General features: G+C 37.9%; 1 protein-coding gene across 17 annotated transcripts in view; it reads right to left on the bottom strand.

Annotated features, from left to right (window-relative positions):
• Window positions 1–1568: 1568 nt before the first annotated feature.
• Window positions 1569–21848, bottom strand: part of PPIP5K2 (diphosphoinositol pentakisphosphate kinase 2) — a 51079-nt gene continuing 30799 nt past the window's right edge. For 2 of the 17 annotated variants that reach the window (XM_058656163.1, XM_058656164.1), the window contains exons 21-30: window positions 19234–19338; window positions 19029–19145; window positions 17676–17843; window positions 15331–15504; window positions 14042–14114; window positions 12241–12360; window positions 11355–11417; window positions 7857–7997; window positions 4805–4930; window positions 1569–1911 (exon numbers count right to left, since the gene is read on the bottom strand). In XM_058656163.1, coding sequence (XP_058512146.1) covers window positions 1799–1911; window positions 4805–4930; window positions 7857–7997; window positions 11355–11417; window positions 12241–12360; window positions 14042–14114; window positions 15331–15504; window positions 17676–17843; window positions 19029–19145; window positions 19234–19338 — 1200 coding nt within the window. In that variant the 3' untranslated portion in view covers window positions 1569–1798. Of the gene's footprint in view, window positions 1912–4797; window positions 4931–7856; window positions 7998–11354; window positions 11418–12240; window positions 12361–14041; window positions 14115–15330; window positions 15505–17669; window positions 17844–19028; window positions 19146–19233; window positions 19339–21848 lie in introns of all 17 variants that reach the window. The other 15 variants (XM_058656169.1, XM_058656170.1, XM_058656171.1 and 12 more) reach the window with 11 other exon arrangements.

Here is a 21848-nt window from a genome sequence, read left to right as displayed (position 1 = left end):
GTGTTTTGGAAATCCCCAAATCCCCACAAATAGACCATTTATGCAAGGATGCTATGGAGTCTGGCATCTCTGGGGAAGTTATAAGTCTTGTAATAAAATGAAGAGTGGGCCCTACCTTTCCTTCTAGTTTGGAAACCAGTATATGATGCTGGATGCATTGCCAGTAATAAGTTTTATTTAATGTCCAAGATAAGTACTATTTAATATTAAATAGTAAATAGTACTTAATACTTTCTACTTTGAAACCTGAAAAGAGGCAAAGCATACATGAAATAATTTGCCATTTATATATGATTCTCAAAATACTTTAATTCCCTTCCACTTACAAATAAAAGTTTCCTTACCCCAACAGTGACTATATTAACCACATTTTCACATACAGAAACTTAGGTACATTCAGCTGTTTCTATTAGACACATCTCCTTATAATACACTTACATTCTTGTGAAGTACATGAACTTATTTGTATGTGTTCCTGACATTTCATTTGGTACCTTTTAACACAACATGTGATATACTTATTTTCTAAAAGCCAGTTCATATATGCTAATTTAAGGAGTTTCTTCTGAAGAATTACAGTAGTTGTATTCATTTTACGAGAATTCTAATATTTTTAAACATTACCTTCAAGCTAAAGCTATAGTAATTTAAATTATGTAACTTGCAGTGCAGGTTGCATTGTTTGGCTTATAGTTTAAGTCATTTCAAGTGATTTGCCAGTATTTGCGCAAATGGGGGAACAAAGCACCAAAGATCATGTTTCTCATATCATAGTTGGAATCACAACATAACGATCTCAGTTTTCTTTCAAAATGTAACCTTTGAAAAGAGCATTAATTTCAAATGGTCATTATTTAAGCCTTCCTAATGAGATCACGTGGTAGTATCAGAGAAGAATGAAAATAGTTTAAAAAAAAACTACACATAATACCTACTACCTAAGTAACATTTAGGCTATTTCTAAAACTGATTAATTACCATTTTTGAAGAGTTCCTTAGATCTAAAATTACCTATATGTCTAAAAAATAAACTCAACAGGTGCTTTTCTTGCCAAAATGAGGCAAAATTTTTCCTGATGAACAAAGCACCTCTCATGGTAAAGTATATAAAGAAAACATTTTCTACAAATATACAAATTTATGCACATAAAGGTACAAGTTCTCCCACCTGTATATGCAACACCTTAAATAATACACATTAAAAAATCCAAAGCAGATTCAAAAATTCACCTATATGCTAATTACTCCAGTTATTAAATATTGCAGCATATATGTCACTATAAAAAACTGGGACACATTTTCTGATCTAAATGAAATCTCTTTGGGAATATATTCTGTAAAAGTCCCCAATATGTAATGTTGGCTGTCAGATTTCAACTGAAGCCAAAGGCCTTTACAGCTAAAATGCAATCCTGTGGAGACAACAGCGTGCTAGGAGGCCAGCTTGTCAGACTAGGGGTCCCTATGCTAGCCATGTGGCTGCGGCAGGCCGGCTGGGCTTCGACGCTGCTTCCATGTGCTGTAGGAACAGGTGTCACACCGACACCACGAGACCTGTACCACTGCAGGCTCTGCTGCTCGCAGAACGCTGGGAACATTGATGCAAATGTTCTCAGAGTAAGACAAAATATCCTACGTGAACGTAAGTAATCCCCTAGACGTGAAAAGACATTCTTCTATGAATACAGGTATGTATGAGGAAAAACAAACTGCTTGCTTTGACAGTTTTAGGTCAAGGGTTTTTTTTTTTTCTATTCATTATGTGACTTTTATAAGCATATGAAGTTCTATTTTATTTTCATTTCTTTTTCCCAGTGCTTTTTCTGTGCTCAGGCATTTCCGGTTTGTTAGTTATACTCTTTTTCCGAGCTGAGGTACTGGGAACAATTGCAGTAGAAGGCCCACTGGTGCCTAAAGAAAAAAAATGGAAACTATGGTTTAGATGGAAACAGCAATACAAGTTCAAATAACACCAGCAAAATAATTCTTACTGTAATTGTGATGTGAATGAAGCACAGTCAGCATTTTAGAATTCAAAACAAATACCAAAAAAGGTAGTGAGCACGGGTTTCATTCACAACCTTTCAGCTTCCTGCTTTTGGCGCAGGCTTGCCCTTAGCTCAAGGCACGTCTACGTAACTGCCAACCAGAACTCTAAACATCTGACAGGGAACAACATGCTTAACTCAACTTCCCATCTCCCCTTTAAGTGTCTGTTTAATGTGATATTTTCCACCTCACATTAACGAAAAAAACTAGGAGCATTCTTGACCTAGGTCTCATCATCCCATATCTGAAGCCAAGCAAGTGCTCCTGAGTGTAGACAGCTATATAGCTGGGTAAAAAGGTGCCCTAGTCACCACACAGCTGCTCCTAGCTCGGGGTGGGCAGCTCCCGTCCTGGTCATTTCCCCATGGGTAACACGCGTTCGCGCTGCAGACTGACGACCTGAGTTTCAGCGTTAGTTCATGGTGGGTCAGGGGGAATGACTTTCTCACGAACCAGGAGAAGGAAGTGAGCTTCCTCTGTGCACTTTTAACCTGCAGACAGGCCTCAACCTGCACCACATGGCTCCTGGACAACATCAGCCCTACCAGAATGAAGAACCAGAACATAACTACTGGGCCATTCCAACATCTGGAAAATGACCAAAACCCTGGCAGGGTAAGTTTCAAACAGCGCAGCTGCAGCTCAGAGTGAGCCGAAGTGCGGGCTGCCAGCCATTTCAGGGTGCACAGCTATGCAATCTGAGTTCAGTCAGGAAGAACTTTTTGCTTTAGAAACAAACCAGACAAAGGAAAAATATAGCTGAAATAACAAACACCAGCAGTTTTACAATGTTGAGCTGAATCACATTAATACACACAAGTTTTAAAATGCCACTTCTAACTGTACTCTAGGGCAAAGGAAAATATGCTAATAATGATCAGAAAGATAGAATATCACTGGTAAAAACAACAAAACTAAAATTAAAAAAATATAAAGAATTTAACTGAACGGCTAAAACTAAGATACAGATATTTGAAGTAAAAGATATAAAATTAGGAACTAGATGTGTTTAACAACAGGATAGGAGAAGGTTAAAAGCAAAAATCAGGGGCTTATATTGTGACGTGTTAAAGCCCCCGTCTGCAATGCGCACAAGCCCATGAGTCCTAGGTGCTCTGCTTCCAATCCAGCTCCCTGTCAAGGTGCTTGGGGAAGCAGAGGAAAATGGCCCAAACCATTGGACCCTGCACCCACATGAGAGACCCGTATAAAGCTCCTGGCTCCCAGCCCTGACCTGTCCAGACCTGGTCACTGTGGCCATTTGGGAAGTGAATCAACAGATGAAATATCTCTAACTCTGTCAAATAATTTTTGCCTGTCAAATAATTTTCTTTTAAAAATACACCTGATTGTTAAGGGCAAGTATCATAGCAGTGTACTGCAGCCTTTATAATCTATGTGGAAAAAATATGTATAGATAAGTATGTGTTAAGGATGGGAGAGAGAAGGCTAATGAACCTTTCAATTTACTTCAAGTAATACTAACTTAATTCTAAATGGACTTGAGAAGTTAAGGACATGTATTTAGGGAAACCAATAAAAGACAAATGCAAGCAACTGACAGATAGCTAAGGAATAAACACAAAATGTAAAAAGTAAACCTGTCTGTCCATATACCAATAATTATATGTGCATAAAACATATCTGCCATTAAAGTAAATATTAATGAACCATATACTCCAACCACAGGAGATGTTGCTAGAGTGACTTTTAAATAGACTAAATACATACTCTCTACAAAAAACATCTGCAAAATATAAATATACAGACTGACTGAAAGTAAACAAATGGGAAAAATAACACCACACACAGAGTAAGCCTAAGAAAGCTGGGGTAGCTAGAGTCACACTAGGGGGAAGGGAGGAATTAACTAGCAAGAAACAGAGCAGAGATTTTAGTGTAGGTTTCCCTGAATCCTATAAACACTTCAGTATTGTTGCTAAAGATTTATTTATTTGAAAGGCAAGTTACAAAAAGAGGGAAAGAGACAGAGCTATCTCCCATCAGCTGGTTCACTCCCCGAATGGCTGCAATGGTTGGAGCCATCCTGGTCTGAAGCCAGAGCTCAGGAGGTTATTCTGGAATTCCCATGTGGATAAAGGCTCGCTCAAGGATTTGGGCCATCCACTGCTTCCCTAGCTACCCTAGCAGGGAGCTGAATCAGAGTGGGGCAGCAGGGACTCACAGCGGCACCCATAGGGCATGCTGGTGCTGGTTGTGGAGAAATGAGCAGTGCCAAGTCATTATCTGGAATAGAAGAGGAAGAAAGCCAGAAACTCAGAAGATTCAGAAAAATGAAACACACCTAGATACAGTAATCTTTTGAAAGGCAAGGTAAGAGAGCATTTCAGGAGACCAGCAACACAGTCAAGTATGTCAAAAAGTTCAAACAAACAGACAAGTAAAGTTGAGTTTCATAGTCACATCAAGCTAAAAATGCAGAAGTTAAGAGTATTATAAAAAATATATATATATTCTGATAAAATGATGCCTTAGGTTCAACAGAAAAACAAGAGAAGTTGAGAGTGGATAAATTAGTCTGGGGGCAATTTGTGAAAAGGACATAAAAATTTATATCGACAGACAAACTATACATCTAACTTAGGATGTTTTTAGAAAGCTTCTGGAAGCATAATGATCTTACTTAAAAACACTGCACATACAAGACGTTGACATTACATTTTAAAAAGCAAGCTATCTTTATTTCTCTAGTTGCTATGCCAAATTCACACACTCTTACACACATACCCCTAACCTGGTTTGCTGCTCGCTTTAGTGGTCTTTAAGGGAGCTGGTGGTGTTGGGAGAATCTTTGCAGGAGTATATGTATTTAGAGATACTTTTCTTCTCATTGTTGGACTGGAACGTGAAGCTGTGGAGGCTGGAAAAAAGAAATAATTTCAAATATGGTAGTTGAATGTTTCTTCCTAGTTTTGCTTAACACTATAGGAAATTTCATGTGACAGAATTCACTGGCTCCAAAAATACACATAATAAGTAGTAGTAGGAAATAGACAAGGCAAGGTTTGCAAAATAAATTCAGAGGAATCATGTTTCTTATCACGGCCTTAGCCAACAGATGTTGTTAGAGGTTACAAGCACTCAGAGCACACTCAGGGCTTACTGACAGGGTGGGCATAGAGCTAACGCCATTTTTAGTAACTTCAAGTCAAAAATCTCAAAGTGGGTTTCTCTCAAAACAAATGGAGGTTCTACATGCATCATCCACAAGATACAATGGTCTCCTAAATGACCTTCTGTAAATAGTAACTACATTTCAAGAAATTAAACATATCAGTATCTTCCTGTATTTCCCATCTGAGATGCATCAGCCCGCAAGGAAGGACATTAAGGGTGGGGCTCTCCATCCCTGCTTTGAGTAGGTGGTGCTTAAGGATGACGCACGCAGGGGAGATGATGGCCAAAGTCGGTGGGGGAGAGCAGAGGGCCCCAGGAGGGAGCTGCTGGATTGCTGAAGGAAGGGAGTGGGGAAGACCGTAGCAAGCAGCTCTGCAGTGTGGGAGGACCGTGCCACAGCAGGATCAGCAAGCAAATGTGCCTGCCTTCAGTGGTTGCCACCTGCAATGAATGACCACCAATGCCACCGGCAGGCCCAAGATGGACACCAATGAAAACAAATGATGGGAAAGTCCCTGAAAAACCTTTAAAAAGTACTAAAATAGTTCAAGGAAAATGGGGTTAAAAATTTTGGTGCAAAAAAAAATTTGAAGTCCATAGTTTTTCAGAATGGCATGTATTTTTCTCTGAACTATACCACCGCACAACACCATTCTGTGGCTCCTTTCTCCTTAGCTTTCGGAACTGCATCCTCTAATTCCCGTCACTAACTTAACTGATCAGCATTTGCCCTTTTTCTTCCAGTCCAATGGGCTTCGGGGCAAGCTATCTTGTAGTTACCAACTCAATTTTGTCCTACCTGACAAGAAACACTTTTTGAAAGACAAAGATTAACAATCTCCTCACCTATTAGGAGAACACAGAATCAAAACTGTTCTATGTATATGTTGCTACTTCTCTGATTAGTCAGGGCCTATGTATCACATAAATGTACCGTAATTAAATCCAGATTCTTTCATAACTGGTACTTCATTTAAATACTTGAAAAGAAGGGAAAAAGCAGAGGCTTTTTAAGACCCAAGCTTTAATCTTGCTTCATTATATGTGTATAATATTCACATATATATGTATATATAATTATACAAGGTAGGTCCAGCACCGTGGCAGAATGAGGTAAGCCGCCACCTGTTACACCAGTCATCTCATATGGATGCTTGCTCAAGGCCTGTCTGCTTCCCTTCCGATCCAGCTCTGCTAACACAGAGGAGAGAGAAAGCCCTTGGGCCCCTCTACCTACACTGGAGACTGGGAAGAAGCTACCAGTTCCTAGCCATCCTGGCCTAGCTCTGGCCATTATGGTGCTTTGGGAGTGGACCAGGGGCTGGTAGATCTTTCTCCCCCTTTCAAATAAATAAATCTTCAATGAACAAATAAAGCTTGAATAATATTATACAAGGTAATGACCTAAGAAAGGAAACAGTAACAGCATGATGTGAGAGGGACACTCCTTCCTGAAGCCACAGTATCTTAACAAATGTATTTATTTATTTGAAACACATAGAAATAGACAGCCACAGTGAGAGTCTCCCATTTGCTGGGTCCCTCCTCAAATACCCACAGCAGCTTGGGCTGGGCAAGGTCAAGGCCTGGAGCTGAGGACTCAGGTCTCCCAAGGGGTGGCGGAGACCTCACAGCCAGCAGAGCAATCACCTGTGCCTCCCAGACTCCATACTAAAGGGAAACTCCGGGGGCTCTCATACGTGTTTACAGACACCCCTATTACATGAAACACCTGATCCTCACTTGTCATTCTTAATGAAATATATGTATTAGCACCTCAAAACAGGGGAGCAAGGTAGGCAAAGACAATTTGTTGATTTTCAGCTGGGTAAGAATTTAACCAGCTGGATAAAGCTGGTCTGAAATCAAGAGCCTGGAGCCTGCTCCACAACTCTCATGTTGGTGCAGGGACCCAGGCCCATCAGCAAGGATCTAGATCCGAAGTAGAGCAGCTCAGAGTCAGCTGGTTCCCGTATGGGATACTGGCGCCTTTGCGCTGGCCCCAGGGAGCTTTCTAACACCTAATGGGCGTATGTGTGGATCAATAGGTACAGGTATTTCATCATTTCATCATTATGTTACATGTTCTGGTATCATGGTGCAACCAGTAATGCCATCACCTGTCACACAGGCATCCCATATGGATATCAGTTCATGTCCTAGCTGTGCTCCAGATGATGGATCTGGAAGAAACTCCTGGCATCGGCTTGGCCCACCCCTGGCCATTGCAGCCATCTGAGGAGTGAACCGGCAGGTGAAATATTTATTCACTTATGCTGTCATTCCTCTACCTGGACCTTCAAACAAATAAATAAGTTTTTTTTAAAAAATGCCATTAAGGGCGTTAAGCTGTCACCTACAATGGCAGCATCCCACAGGAAGGTCAGTTTGATTCCTGGCCACTGCACCTTTGAAAGCAGTGTGGGATGGCCCCCGTGCCTGGGCCTGTTACCCAGCTGGCAGGCCTGGATAGAGTTTCAGGCTCTTGGCTTCCACCTGGCTGTTGGCAGATGAAGAGAGCTCCCACTCACTCTATTCATCCAATAACCTTTTTTTAAAGTTGCCCATTGTATTTCCCACCTTTGAGTGTATGCATTTATGATTCCTGTTGTGCTCAGATAATACCTATTGTGGAGTAATTAAATAAGAATCAAGATAAATTTTCCTACACATTTCAGGTGTCTTCCGTGGCACATCACTCGATGGAGAAGCGATGGAAGCAAGAAATTCATCCACCTGCTTCAGAGACAGCGCATTGTGAAGAGTCTCTAGAGGACAAATAGACGGGACCATGGAGTACAATTCAAAGCCTGGAAAAGAAGAAAATAAAAATAAAAAAGACACGTTGGCTATCTAAAAGACCAACAGTTAAAAAGGAAGACGACCACTGCTCAGACCTGAAACTTGAGGTCTTTCTACTCTTTCACATGCAAACACACAAGACCTCTGAGGTCCTGACACCAGATGTTATGCGACATGGAGGGGAGACAAGATGGAACAAAGTTTCACCTCAGCGTCCCCATACAGTACAGCATGCACTCCATTTTATTTCATTGCAGAAAAATCGAAAATAACATTGAAACAAGAAAACCTATAGCGCGCAACCAAAGAAACTGCAATGTTTCAATTTGGGTTTCTACAAGTCAGGTGCATTCAACAAGTCAGAGAGCAGACTCCCTCATTTGATCTTGATGCTAGGATGCGAAAACCAACTGCGTGTCAAACAAGAAATGATTATACAGTTACTGTGAAGAGCAATTTTAAGTATTTTTTCTAGATATGCCAAGGAAACCAAATTTTCTAGCATTTCCTTAAATATTTGCTTATGCTGGCATTTAGATTCTAAGGCGAATTTCACCTACCTTGATGGAATTATGATAATATTTCTATTAGAAATCACTGATGCATAAATTTTGGCCAAATAAAAAGTAATACAAAATACAAATACATTCCTATGTAACAAAAGCACAGAAAAACAAGAATCCCATGAAGCAATCGTGCAGGCACGCGTTCATACCACCAGTGAAACAAAGGCTCTACAATACAGTCTATGCTCTGACAAATACGTAGGATACGGACTGTTTGCCTTTTAACGACAAAACTGCTTCAACTTCTATTAAAATGGCTCTTGAAAGTGCTTTCATAGGCCGCTAAAAATAATCTTCCTGTATCTATGCTTCCTAAAAATTCAAGTTACTTCTCTTCCCAAAGAAGTATTTTGAATACTTTAATTTAGCTTTTTAAAAAGTCCCATATCATTAATTAATAAGTAAATTTTAACTTTGTACATTTTTGTTTTAATAGGCATATGCTCATTTAAAAATTAAGTGATATTTGATTTAACTTTGAAGAATAAATATTAATCCAAGAACCTCCTGAGTTCTTAGCCGGAAGAGGGAAATACCCAGTTTAAAGGGAATCAGATCTGTCTACGAAAATGGCTAAGATTTACAAAACTCACACATTTTTGATCTTCAAGTACAAACCAAAGCGTGACAGAACGTTACACATACTTTAGAAAACAAAACAGAATTCTACGGTCCCACGACAGCAGGTAAAGCACCTCAGTTAAGCGCTAAGGGAACTAGGCTTGGACAACTGTTATGTTTTTTAAAGAAGTACAAGATTCATGCAAATGAGCGCAAACCCTTTCTTTGCATCATACTAAACGTCTTTCTCTTCTTTCCTTAACAAGTCTATTTGCTTTTTAGCAATTATTTTCTTTCATTTGCCTGTTAGACCCTACAACAGGCAAATAGCACATTCAAGTTTGCCAAACTCTCATGTTCTCCGCTCATCTTTAGTCAACTTTCCCCTTTAATGCACAATGAAAGGGTTAGCGCAGCAACTTAAAAAGCCACCCTGCTGACGGGTTTAGAAGCTAGAAAAACATACCACTGGAGCCTAGAAATTCCACAGAGGAAACGGACCAGCACCTATAGAGGTGGAGGTGTTCTGCACAGAGGCCCAGAAAACAAGGTAAAGCACTGTCAGAAGGCACTTGTCTCACCGTGTTCCTTGAACTAAAGATGAAGGGTGGGGTCAGTCCGGGATGTGGGTTAAAGATGGAAATCACATGAAAGTTAGGGAAAATAAAAGTAAAGGAAGAGTCAAATGACAATTCATAGGACAGATAAGACAACACAGCATTCAAAAAGAAAAAGGAAGAAATCTTGAGAACCCAAAAGAAATATTTATAGAATTGAAAGAAATGCATTTTAAATGCATTAAGTTAAATTATGTGTGGGAAATCTACATTAAAAAAAAATCCTAAACCAAAGGAACACAAATATCTATTAAATCTAACAACAGTACTTTTTTTTTTTTTAAAGAATATTAACCTCAAACAGAATTCCCTTACATAAAAACCTTGAGTATTGGCTGCAAACACACAAGCAATTGGTAAAAACTGTAATTTTAAACCTGCAGTGTCTCTTCTTAGAATATTGTCACTTCTGTGTTTCTGATGACTTCTTCTCCTCTAAGATGTTCGTGGGCAAGCTGTTTCTTTAGGAGCTGCAACTGTATTAAATAAAGATCTGTGTCTTCAAGATGTAGCATTTCAACAGCTACAACGGAGGAGCAAAGCACACTAAGCGCTAAGTCTACCTTTTCACTTGTTGAGGATGAGAACTGACTCACCATCAGGAATGCACTGTTACCTGAGAGGTGCTGTGAGAGGCTCCACAAAGCAGGAAGGATCACAAACTTGTGATAAATCCTTCAGCTTCATACAAGTTTGGATTTGTGACAGATTTTTTGCAGTTAAAGAGAAAATAGTTTCAGGAATTAGAGCACCCTCAAGTCAAATAAAGTAAAAACCTGGAAATTTTCTTTGGAATTATTTGATCCTACGATATTTAAAAAGGTAGGCGAAAAGTCCTCCAAGCCTCCTAAAATCAAGCTTTATGAATAAGAAGCTGTGTGATATTGCAGCTTATAGAAAAGAGAACACACTTTCCTATTCATCCTCAGAATCTGAATTTAACTGAAGTGGGTTTCTGGATTTTAACTTATTCTTCCTTGTCAGGAGTTCTCCAAACTTTAAGAAAAAGCAGTGGTACCAAAAGGAACTCGCCACTTGGTAACAGCAAACCACGCTGCCACACTCAAAGTGTTCAGAGGGCTCCGGTCCAAGTTAGGTTTTGCTTTAGACAAAAACGGCATGGATAAATGACATCAGAAAGTCAAGCCTGCACCACCAGGTTCCCGAGACTGCTTCAAAGACATGCTTCCTTTGGCTGTCACAGGAGTTATTCTGTATTTCTGCTCAAGATTAATGAAAGAGTCTTGTGATCAGAAAAGGAATTTGGGAGAAAAATATCAAAATTATTAAGAATTAAGGACAAATGAAATATTGCATTTAAAAACATGAATGGTCTGATCACTGGAGCAATCAGAATTTACAGTTGTAAAATATTGCAAATTTATCATTGTTGTGGTCATTTACCATTTCACAATTATGTTAAAAGGCTGTGTAAACTACAGCTGAAAAAAGGAGCTTGATAATATTAATAATTTGGGTGAACAATAAAGTGTAATTAGATGCTGGTTGAGATTAAGGGCAGAGAAATGAATGATACTGAATATACCCCACATTTTGAAATAAAAGAAAAATAAAAGGGATGAAGCAGGGGAGTATCTTTTAAAATAAAAGCAAAACATACCATTGGTTGGGTGTCGAGCAAATGAGATAGAAAACCTTTTAACAGCAGAACCGCGTGTGGCGTCTGAGAAAGAGAAAAACAGGTACCTGAAATTCGTAACAGCTACCAAAAGAACACAAAAAAGAGGGGAAAACAAATATATGAGGAGGTTAGAATTAGGCGACATGCAGAAGGAACAAGGAGAGAAGGGAATAAGCCAAATCCTGGTTAAATGAGGCAACCCGGCTTGATGACAGAGGCCACATGGTTCATGAGAGAAGGAAAAGCAGGATGAGCTGGCAGTTCTGACAAATCCACGTGCTAACTACTATGATAAATTTGTGAATATTGAGCTAAAATTTTAAATGACGACCCCGAAAGAATTAACAACACTCCTCTTGTCAAAAGGACAAGCTTCCACAATCTCCACTCTTTAAACACTTGGAATATCAAAACTTGGCATATTGATAAAAGAGAGGCTCTCTTTCAGCAAGGTATCCTAGAACACTCTAATCCCACGTTGATTTTAATAAAACTATTGTTAGCGTCATATATCCTATTCACTTTGATAAGCTCAACATCAATAAGTAAAATAAAGGTTAACAATGAAGAAAAAGGATCAGGTAAAATGTATTCTTTCGAGTAAACATCAATTAACTAAAGGAACACACACGACTCAGTTCTAAATTTTCCATTTGACAAACTGCTGACCGAGCAGGTTTAAACCTAACTCTAACGTGTGATGAAACATAAATCCAGTGTGGATAACAAAAAGCACTGACAGTCATCTAGGCAAAGGGAGCTAGCATTCCATCTGAGTCACTGTCCTTAGACTCGCCTTTGAAAACTACTGCTCATGGTGTTTGCATGGGTCGAGGTACGCATCTGTGTGCATGCGTGCACATACCATCTATGCAGCCAGAAGAGGTCAGCTTTTTACGATGAGTACGAGCATAATCCTGTAGGTTAGGTGCGCTTGAAGAACCCCCGAGCACCGTGGTGCTAAACAGGCCCGCACAGTGAGACCCTGATGGGAGTTAGAGAAAATACATACAACGGGTGTTCTTCCATTCACATTGGGAATTCATGCAGCATGCAATTAACACAGCTCTTACCACACACAAGGCAGCCTTTGGCAGTGCCTTCATACCAGGCTCACAATGTGCTTGCAATGTCCTAGTGATATCATTGTCAATATAATGCTTCTACTCAGCACCACCATTCATGATATGAACAAACCTGGTCATTTAACACTGAGTACAATGGTATCCTTAAGAAAAAAATACGCCCACATAATAACCAGATATATATATATATATATTTATATATATATATATATACACAACCTAAAAGTGTTAAAAACACTACCACAAAAACTAATTCAGGACAGAAGAGATTCTGTTAATCATTTTGCATAAATTAAGGTGTGTAACAGAGTTTCAATGTATGCCTGTAAGTGAAGAATCCTCTCTGATGCAAACCAAGTTAAGAATTGTCAGGCCTTTTTTTTTTTTTTTTCCTCTGAAATAAAGCTGCTAACTTGTAAAAAGACGAGGAAGATAACTTTTTTTGGTCACTCAGGCTTAAGTCACTTAGATTTCTTATACTTTAGGAAATGATTTAAAATATTGATAAAGTGCCTCCTTGCCAGCTTAATCCTAGCAAACATTTTAGCACATTAAACCCAGTCAGTATAAACTGATGTAACTGTGGAAATAGTTCTTGTAAGAAAAAAAAAAAAACTTACCAATTTCTATCAAATATACTATGAACATCAGTAAGAAGGGGTAATATATAAATTTCTAAAAAGCTACTGTGGAAATATTAAAAGCTATATATAAATACAAGCAATATGTAACTGAGGCCAGATCACCAAGAATTGGACATCAACACTGTCTGTATGCTTAGGTTTGAGGCCACAACAATGAATGTGCAGTGAAAACTTACAATGAAATGTCTTTATGTTTGTATTAAACCTACGTAGACAGCTGTTTACAAGCAATAATATGACATTAGCTCACAGTCCATCAACCATGAGCTTAAAACCATTAAGCTGTGAAAAGGCCTTTCCCAGGGTTGCTGTTAGTGTCCTGCAGTGCCCTGAAGAGCAGGGCTGCCACTGCACAGTGCTTTTCCTTACACTGGTGTGCTGAAGGTCCAGCCCTGCCAAAGCAACCACGGGGGGGAACCTCAAAGTCAGTACATCTATTGCAAGCTCATGTTTAACTTGCAAATTATCTGTGGCCTATGAATGATGTTACAATCCTCATCCTTCAATTTTAGGAGGAGTAGCACAAAAGGCAAATCAATCCACCCAGATAAGGTCTAAAATACTCCACCCTTGAAAAAGCTAACAAGAAAAAGGTGCAGAAGTTTTTTTTTTTTTTTTTTTTTTTTTTTGCAAGTGGTAGTATGTTTAATTAAGCCACAGAATGTAAGATCAAAAAGTAGCATTGCCAAATAACTGAATGATTACTGCAATGGGCATTTCAAAAGGTTAAACAAAAATAGTAAATGCTACTCCTTATCTTACTGAAACTTTATTGCGTATTTGGAACTGTTCGACTCAACAGCTCTGAAAGAGTATACGTTAAGTAAAAACCAAAGCATAGCATCTGGTCATGCTTTTCCCACACAAGAGCTTTACTTGTGTGCAAGACGGTGAGTTAAAGAAGGCCGAGGAGTCCAACTTCCTTTCTATCACATACCTACAGTAGGATTCGGCTTCTGTTCCACAAGAGTTCTTGGTGTTCGCAGGTAGTTGGCATTTTCAGATACGACCTGTGTAAGGAAAGCAAAGTAAGTGAAACAAAAAGCAAGGTAAATTTGAAAACCCACACTTCATATGCAGCCTGTTTCAGACAGACAAAGGTTAATAAGCTGTATGATAAATATTAGTAGAAATATATAGAACATGAAAGATCATGCAAGATCCCTTTCTGAAGGGAGTTCATTTCACATGAGATCCTTGCAATGAAGTGGTAGGAAGCAGGCATTCAGAATCAAACACGTATGTATGGAACAAGACAGACGAAAAGAAACAATTAAGAGATATAATTTCACTCTCTCAAAGGAAGCCAAACGCCCACTCTCAAATAGCTCCTGTATTTCAAGGGGGAAAACAACCACAAACACAAGAACAGACAGAGTGTTGAGGCCACCGTACAATTACTGATCCATGCATGGGGTTTATCAGAGTAACCTTTCAATAGTCACAGCCTTAATGGATACCATAATCCCTTTTCCTATAATCAAATGCATTGTATTTTCAAAAGGAAATTGCTGCAATTATCAGAAAAGTCACATGTAACAGCTGACCTTCCGCTGTAACAGAAACCTTAGCATCTTTAATAGCCAAACATCATCACAGAAAGTCCTTCTGACTTTGATAATTTTTTGAGACTTACTACTGATGGGCACACACACACTTGCCCCCATTTGTCTTCAAGTATTATATAGCTCAGAGGAAACACTGTATAAATAGCACTTCAATTACAGCACACTTCCAGATAATGGAACAGTGATGGAGAGAATGGTCAGTATTTGATAAATTCTAATTAACACTGGGCCATACAAATTTTGATATTTTTAAAAAATGTTTACATTCTCAAATTCCAGCTAAAATGCAATTTTTCAATTAGTGGGGGGAAGTTATTAATTTTATCATTAAATTACATAATTTTTTTCTGAAACTTTTAAAGGACAACTAAGCCCCAAAAAGATTAATTTTACTAGCAAGCTAAAGTTCCAGGAGAATAAAATTTATTGATCCTAGATCTTTAAAACCCTTGCCAATAAAAATACCACACACACGCAATGTAAATAATCTTTCCTTCAAATATTGCCCGACATCGTAAGTCGTTTAAATTGGATTCAAACTAAAAACAGAAGGATTTACTCTGATGTTATATACAAGGGATTAGATGTCCTCAAAGACAGTTGTTTGTTGCTCTGAATATGGGGAGGAAAAATGTTTAATGAAGTAAAGTTTAAAAACCTGTTGCCATGAGCCAAAAATACTGGATGTGAAAGCCAATGATTTGGGGGACACAGGGGAAGAAGTGATTTGTTCCCCTGATCTGCGTCTTCGACGCCCAGTACCCACACCACTGGTATAATGCAGCCAGGTACCAGTACCCTCTGGGCTAGACACACTCAGGGGGCTCTCTTCCTGGAAGTGAGAAGAGGGGGGCAAAAAACAAACAAAAACAAAAACAAAAGCAGAGCATGCAGAGTTAGATACAACAGAGCCAATGATCCGAAAGAAAAAAAAATACAGTTTGTTTGCATGATAATTACTTTAAAGACTATTAAACAGTAATTTAGGAGCCAAATATTTCGCTATTTGAGACTTGATAGAAATAACTTATGAATTTAGTTGTATGTGCTTATTTAATAATTGCAGAAATATTACCTTAAAACACATGACATACTTATACTGCTTAATAGTTGTCCCTTTCCTCTCAGAACTGGAAAGATTAATTTTTTCTTTCTAGTAACTTTATACTGTCCTTAATTTCAGATACTCAAAAAACTTTCTACTTTTTCTGGTACACTTTTTAACCCAATGCACTAAAGAATTGTGCATGGAGCAGAGAGATTTCAATGTATCCGATTTTATGAAAATCTGCTTACCAAACATTAAAAATACAGACATCATAAAATGTATTCAAATCTTCCTTGCTTATTCTTCCACTATTTGTTTATCCCACTCAAACATTATGTAGAGAGTTAAATAGGCAAAACATGCAGCAAACATCCTCATGTTCCATGTTTGCATGTTCAGGCTTCAGACAGTGAGAACACAGTAAGATCTACTTGCACAAAATGAAGATAACTTTTTCTCTGTGTGGCTTTTGGAAGTGCAAACTTCCGATATCCATGGAGTTGTTGGACGCTGGAAAAAGTCTTCAGGGGTTTACTTGAATAATTTACCTTATGGAAGTAAAAGTTTAGCATGGCATAGAAATAATTTCTTGAAAACAACTACTTATTCATGAGAAAAAGATTTACAAATGTATTTTGTGTTTTAAAAGTTAAGAAGGGCAGTGATTTTGCTGCATAATGAAAGCTCATGATTGTTCTGTATCTCTTACTGGGCTTTCTGGAGGGCAAAGAAGGTGGGGACTTTCTGAAGAGAAATCTGATGAACTACAGATTGGATATTTAATAAACAATAACTGCCCCAATGCAAGTGGTATTTTAGGTTATGTGAATACAAGTGATTTTCCTATTTTCTGAAATTAAGGATACACGAGCCTAACTCAACCTTTTTTTTCATTTTAGCTGTAATAAAACAAATATTCCAATTCTGTGATTAGTGTTAGTCATCCTCTTTTAAATTTGAAGTATCACATTCAATGGAACTTCAACTACTACATGGTTTTCACTATAAAGTGGCAACAATCTACTACATGTGAAAAATTTTTTTCTCTACACATATTTTGCCATACATGCAAACTAGAGAATATTTATTTGAAATTTAAGAACCATATAACACTTGTGTTTGTATAATTTAGGACTGTATGAACGAGTTTGTTGTTAATACTGTTATCCAATAATTGCTAAATAACATTATACCTAATTCTTCAGAGCTGGTACAGTTAAGTATTAACCCCAAATAATTCCAATTTAAAGTTGATGGTTCTTTTTCTGTATTATTAAAGTCAATTTCTTGCTGTGTGTTTTTACTAGGGCATTCAGAAAATACATATAGGCATTGGATCTCAGTCCTGGGAGCATCATCCTACAGAGAACAGATAACTCAAAGATTACTGAAGGTATATAATATAGCTATTAAACATACTCAGCAAATCATTTGAGCACTCAACTTGCCCTTTATGTATTATTTTAGTAGTTAAACACTATTCCATCAATAGCATAAGAGTTAGTCTAACTCTAACCTATGTAGGTCTTAGCAACAGACTAATCTCAGCCCACACTGTCAATGTAATTAGTTATTGCTGAACCTTTTCTGGCATCTGTTGTTCATTTTAAACCAACAATTATTTTTGACACATTGAGAATTTAAAAAATTATTGAAAACTAACATGTAACCCAGCAAAAAGAGGGAGGAGGGGAAATCAATTTGTGAAGCTCCTAGAAGAGGCCTATTTTCATATCTACACTTCATTTGTTAGGGAAGCTACATACAAAGTTAGAATTTATCTCGAGACTAATTTCTGTCATTTACAACAGTATGTTTAAATACTGATTTAAAAAATAAATACAGTTGACAAATAATCAGTCAGGTTCCCAAGCTCTACCATTAAAGCTGTATTTTCTTTTCAGTTTTATTAAAACAGTTTTCTGCATAAAACATGCTCCAATACATACACTTACTTCGCTTGTAACCATCTTCCTAGACCTTGGAAGTGGAGATTTCCTGTGTATATGAATCGGCTCTGACACCATTGGCTTAAACATTAGAACAGCTCGATCAACCTCATCTTTTTTAGAGGAGTGTGGTTCATCATCACTATCAGTTTTAAAAGTTCTCCTGCCTTCACTCTGTGGGTAAAGAACACAACAGACTCAAAACGCCAATTTAAAAAAATCTCTTCTGATAAACAAATTCAGCCATTAACTGATCCAGTCACTCAAAATATGTGTAACACTTTGCTTATACAAATGATGCATATTCACTAACCTCTTCGAACAGTCTAGAATTACGCAGGTTATGACACAAAACATTAGTCCCTGTCTTCAAGATATTACACTATGCAGAAATTAAAGAATAAAATGATAAAGAACCACAAATACCTAAATTTCATCAAATGTATAAACAATGAGCTACTGCTAGCAAGAGTAGAGATTAGTTTTTTTACACAGAAATATCATTGATATCAATATAAACTAAAACAGCAAATTGAATTTATGAACTTTAGAATCCTGAAGTTCTACTACAAATATTTCCAATAAAACTGTTTGCACAAAAAGGAAAAACTCCTTAATGAATCTCACTAAATACATTCTCAGTGTGTGCCTTGTGCCAGGATTGATTCTGCGACAGGAATGAGCAAGCTATAACCCTTCAAAGCCATAATCCTACATCATAGGTGAGAGAGAGGTTAAGGAATTTTATATACAAATATCCATTGATAGAGTAAACAAACTGGGCTACCATAGAACAGAAGCCAAGTGTTGAACATAAAGGGAACATCTTTAACCAGATAGAGAATATATCCAAAACTGGTAGTAACAATTGCACTGAACAGGACATGAATGACGAAAGTGCCCTTCATCACAAACTGCATTCGTTGTTTGGTCAAATGCCATCACAGATGATGTGACTACTCACACTACAAATCTAAATGACTTCATGGGAACATCAACAGAATGACAGAACAGCACATGGCAAATATGCTAGCTGCAAAACTGTCACACAAAAATGAGTTCAATTCAACATAATGACAATAAACAGAATAGGAAATTTAAATAGTTACAGACACCAAAAAAACATGAGACATAGGAATCCAAAGGAGTAAGACTTATTGAACATCTAATTTTGTCAAAAGATACGAAGTATAGCTGAATAGATTCAGAAATACACAAGATCCTTGTTAGAAGAACTTATAGCACAGAGCTGTCATTTTTCACAAACTTGATCTGCAGTTAATGATGCCCAGCCACAACTTCTTTGGCCATCAGGGAGTGAACCAGCAGATGGAAGATCTCTCTCTCTTGCATCATTACCTCTCTGGAAGCTGGTCTATATCCGTAACCAGATGGTAAATTTTTGTCTTCTTCACAGCCTTTGGCTCCTGGACTAAAGTGTAATTCAACATGAAAGCGTTCCTCTGAGGAGAGGTCCTAAAACACACGACAGAACATTTAAAATGAGGCAGTTAATGTTGCTTAGTTAGCTGTTGTAATGCAAAGCAATCAAGAGCTCCGTTACCTTGTTAGGATCCTCATAAAGCATGATAACAATCTGTGTCATGTAGTTGAGCTCATTGACAACGTTTAAATAATCCATAGCTCGTTTCCACTGTTCATCTGATTCCTGAACAAAAGGCACATGGTAAGCATTTTCTCATACTCTTACTTGAATGTTATTTTATGGCCAATGTCAACTGTTTAATCCTGAGTTGACAACACAAAGTGAATGACTACAGTGTGCATAATCCTTGAAATTAACTGCATTCATTGCATTCATTGCATTTGAAAGTTCCAATAAGTTTCTCAAGCTTGTTTACACAAACTATTCTTGTAAGTCCCTTAGCAGTATTAGAAACTATGATAACCTGAAACAAAAACAGCTTTTACAAAGTAAATCTCTTGAAATATGATACTCATTACTGAATTCTAAGGCTAAACAATAGTTTTAACCTTTTAAGTCGAAAAGTACTCAGAATAGTGACACGTTTTATAATCAGAATTCTACTCCAAAGAGCAATACGACTTCCCAGAGTTCACAGGTGATGTATGTCTATCCCTTATTACACTGCAGTGACATTTAAAAAGTCAGCAATAGAAAGCATATGTCAATTCTGCTAATCTTACCATCTCCTTCACACTCTCCCATACTTAGATACTCCTTGGTCTCTAAACATGTCATCATTGAGGTCAGAACTGAAAAGGATCTTATCACAATACACTACAAACATTCTAAAGTAAAAAATGCTATCTGGAAAGGCTAAACTATGAGTATAACGCCCATAGCCAACTCAGTCTACTTAAACCTTATTTATATCACAGGTAACACTCCTTCCTCATACAGCCTATCAATATAGAGGGCACCCAACAATACTTTGTGTAGAAGATACTATACTTTCAACTTCATTATCAAATTGCCTTGTTTCAGAAAGTACACGGTGATGAAGAATGCTTTAATGAAAATCGGCATGTATCTACCTTTTAGGAATTTTATATATATTCCTAAACCAAACAACACTCCAGAGCGATATGCGTAGATATGTGGTTATTTTTTATTTTTTCAAAACTGGTAGGAAAGCCTAATCGGGGATCGTTGTGATGCAACAGGCTAAGCTGCCACTCGCAATGCTGGCATCTCATGTGTGGCAGCTGGAGTCCCAACTGCTCCACTTCTGATCCAGCTCCTTGGCAACATACCAAGAGAAGCAGCAGCAGAACACCCAACTACTGGAGCTCCTGCACTCATAGGACACCCACATGACATCCTTGGCTCCGGGCTTCAGCCTGGCCCCGTTTTTGCTCTTGGGGACATTTAGGGAGTGAACTGGCAGGTGGAATGTATCTGTCTCCCTCTCTTTGCTTCTACCTCTCTAAATTCTACATTCCAAATAAAGATAAATCTTGATGTATGCTGCTGATTTTCAATAGATACAAGTTACTATAAATGATGTTTACTGAAGATCTTCAAATGATCAGGCCTGTTGGACTCTGCGACAGCACATCATTAAGCACACCATCAGTTCACTTTCAGTTTGCGAGATCTGCTCTAATGAATAGCCAAAATAACTGACACCTCAAAGTATCTTCCTGAACATACTAGAAATGGAAGAAGCCACAAAGATCTTTCTAAAAGTTAAGGCCTATCACATATTCCTTGAATCTCATTTCTCCATTATTTTCTTAAAAAGCTTTTTAAAAAATACTACAGAGAGAATTCGCCCAATCCAACCGACTAAAACATTTCAATTGGGAAGCAACCGAACAAAGTTTTAAGAATATCACTTACAGATTCTCATAAGGATAGTAAGAGCAGGGTAATGAATTACAGTTCAGGTAACTTTTTTAAAGTATTAGAAAATAGGACACCAGTTTGCTATAGACTTAGGGTCACAAAGAAAATCATCGAAGAGACAGAACGGGTCTTCAGATTCACAGAAAATGTGTAGTATTAGAAAAACATGCAAAAAATGTTTTCACAACAAAAAAAGTTCCTGTTCAATTCTACTTTCCCATGAACTTTGAGGTGCCTGTAAGTCCTGTCCTCAAAAACAATTTGATCATTGTTGCTAGATATAAGATCACACTAAGAATCATTCACTGTCTCATTAACTTAAGGGTTCTTCTAATCCAGAAGGATGCCACACTGCTACGTAAGGATGCCACACCAATTCCTTAACGAAGTAATGCATCAAAACCATCAGGAACATACAAGGAGTCAACGTTTAGCTTCACATTTAGGACACCATCAGACTTCCATGTTCCCCATCACAGCGGCCAATTTCATTTCTTGTTCTAGCTCCCAACTCGAGCTTCCTGCCAGTGCAGACCTGAAAGGCAGCAGTGATGGCTGGACTAACCGGGATCCTGCCATCTACATGGAAAGCATCTGAAGAGGGAAACAGCATACAAGAACTATCCGTACTTCTATTTCTTGCTCTCAAAAAGTATTTGAAATAATGCATGAAATTTTGATGGAAACAGAATATTCCAATAGTGATGTTAACTTCAATAACTATTCCCAAAGCCCAGTAACAAAACAAATAGAAGAACAGAACATACACCAGTTTTTTACAGCCCTTTAAGAGTATCAGAAAGCAAAATTTAAACTGATTTTAAGATCATTTTAAGATGGATGAG

The sequence above is a fragment of the Ochotona princeps genome, chromosome 28 (assembly GCF_030435755.1).
Source record: "Ochotona princeps isolate mOchPri1 chromosome 28, mOchPri1.hap1, whole genome shotgun sequence".
Classification (NCBI taxonomy): domain Eukaryota; kingdom Metazoa; phylum Chordata; class Mammalia; order Lagomorpha; family Ochotonidae; genus Ochotona; species Ochotona princeps.
This window is presented reverse-complemented; position numbering and strand designations above follow the sequence as displayed.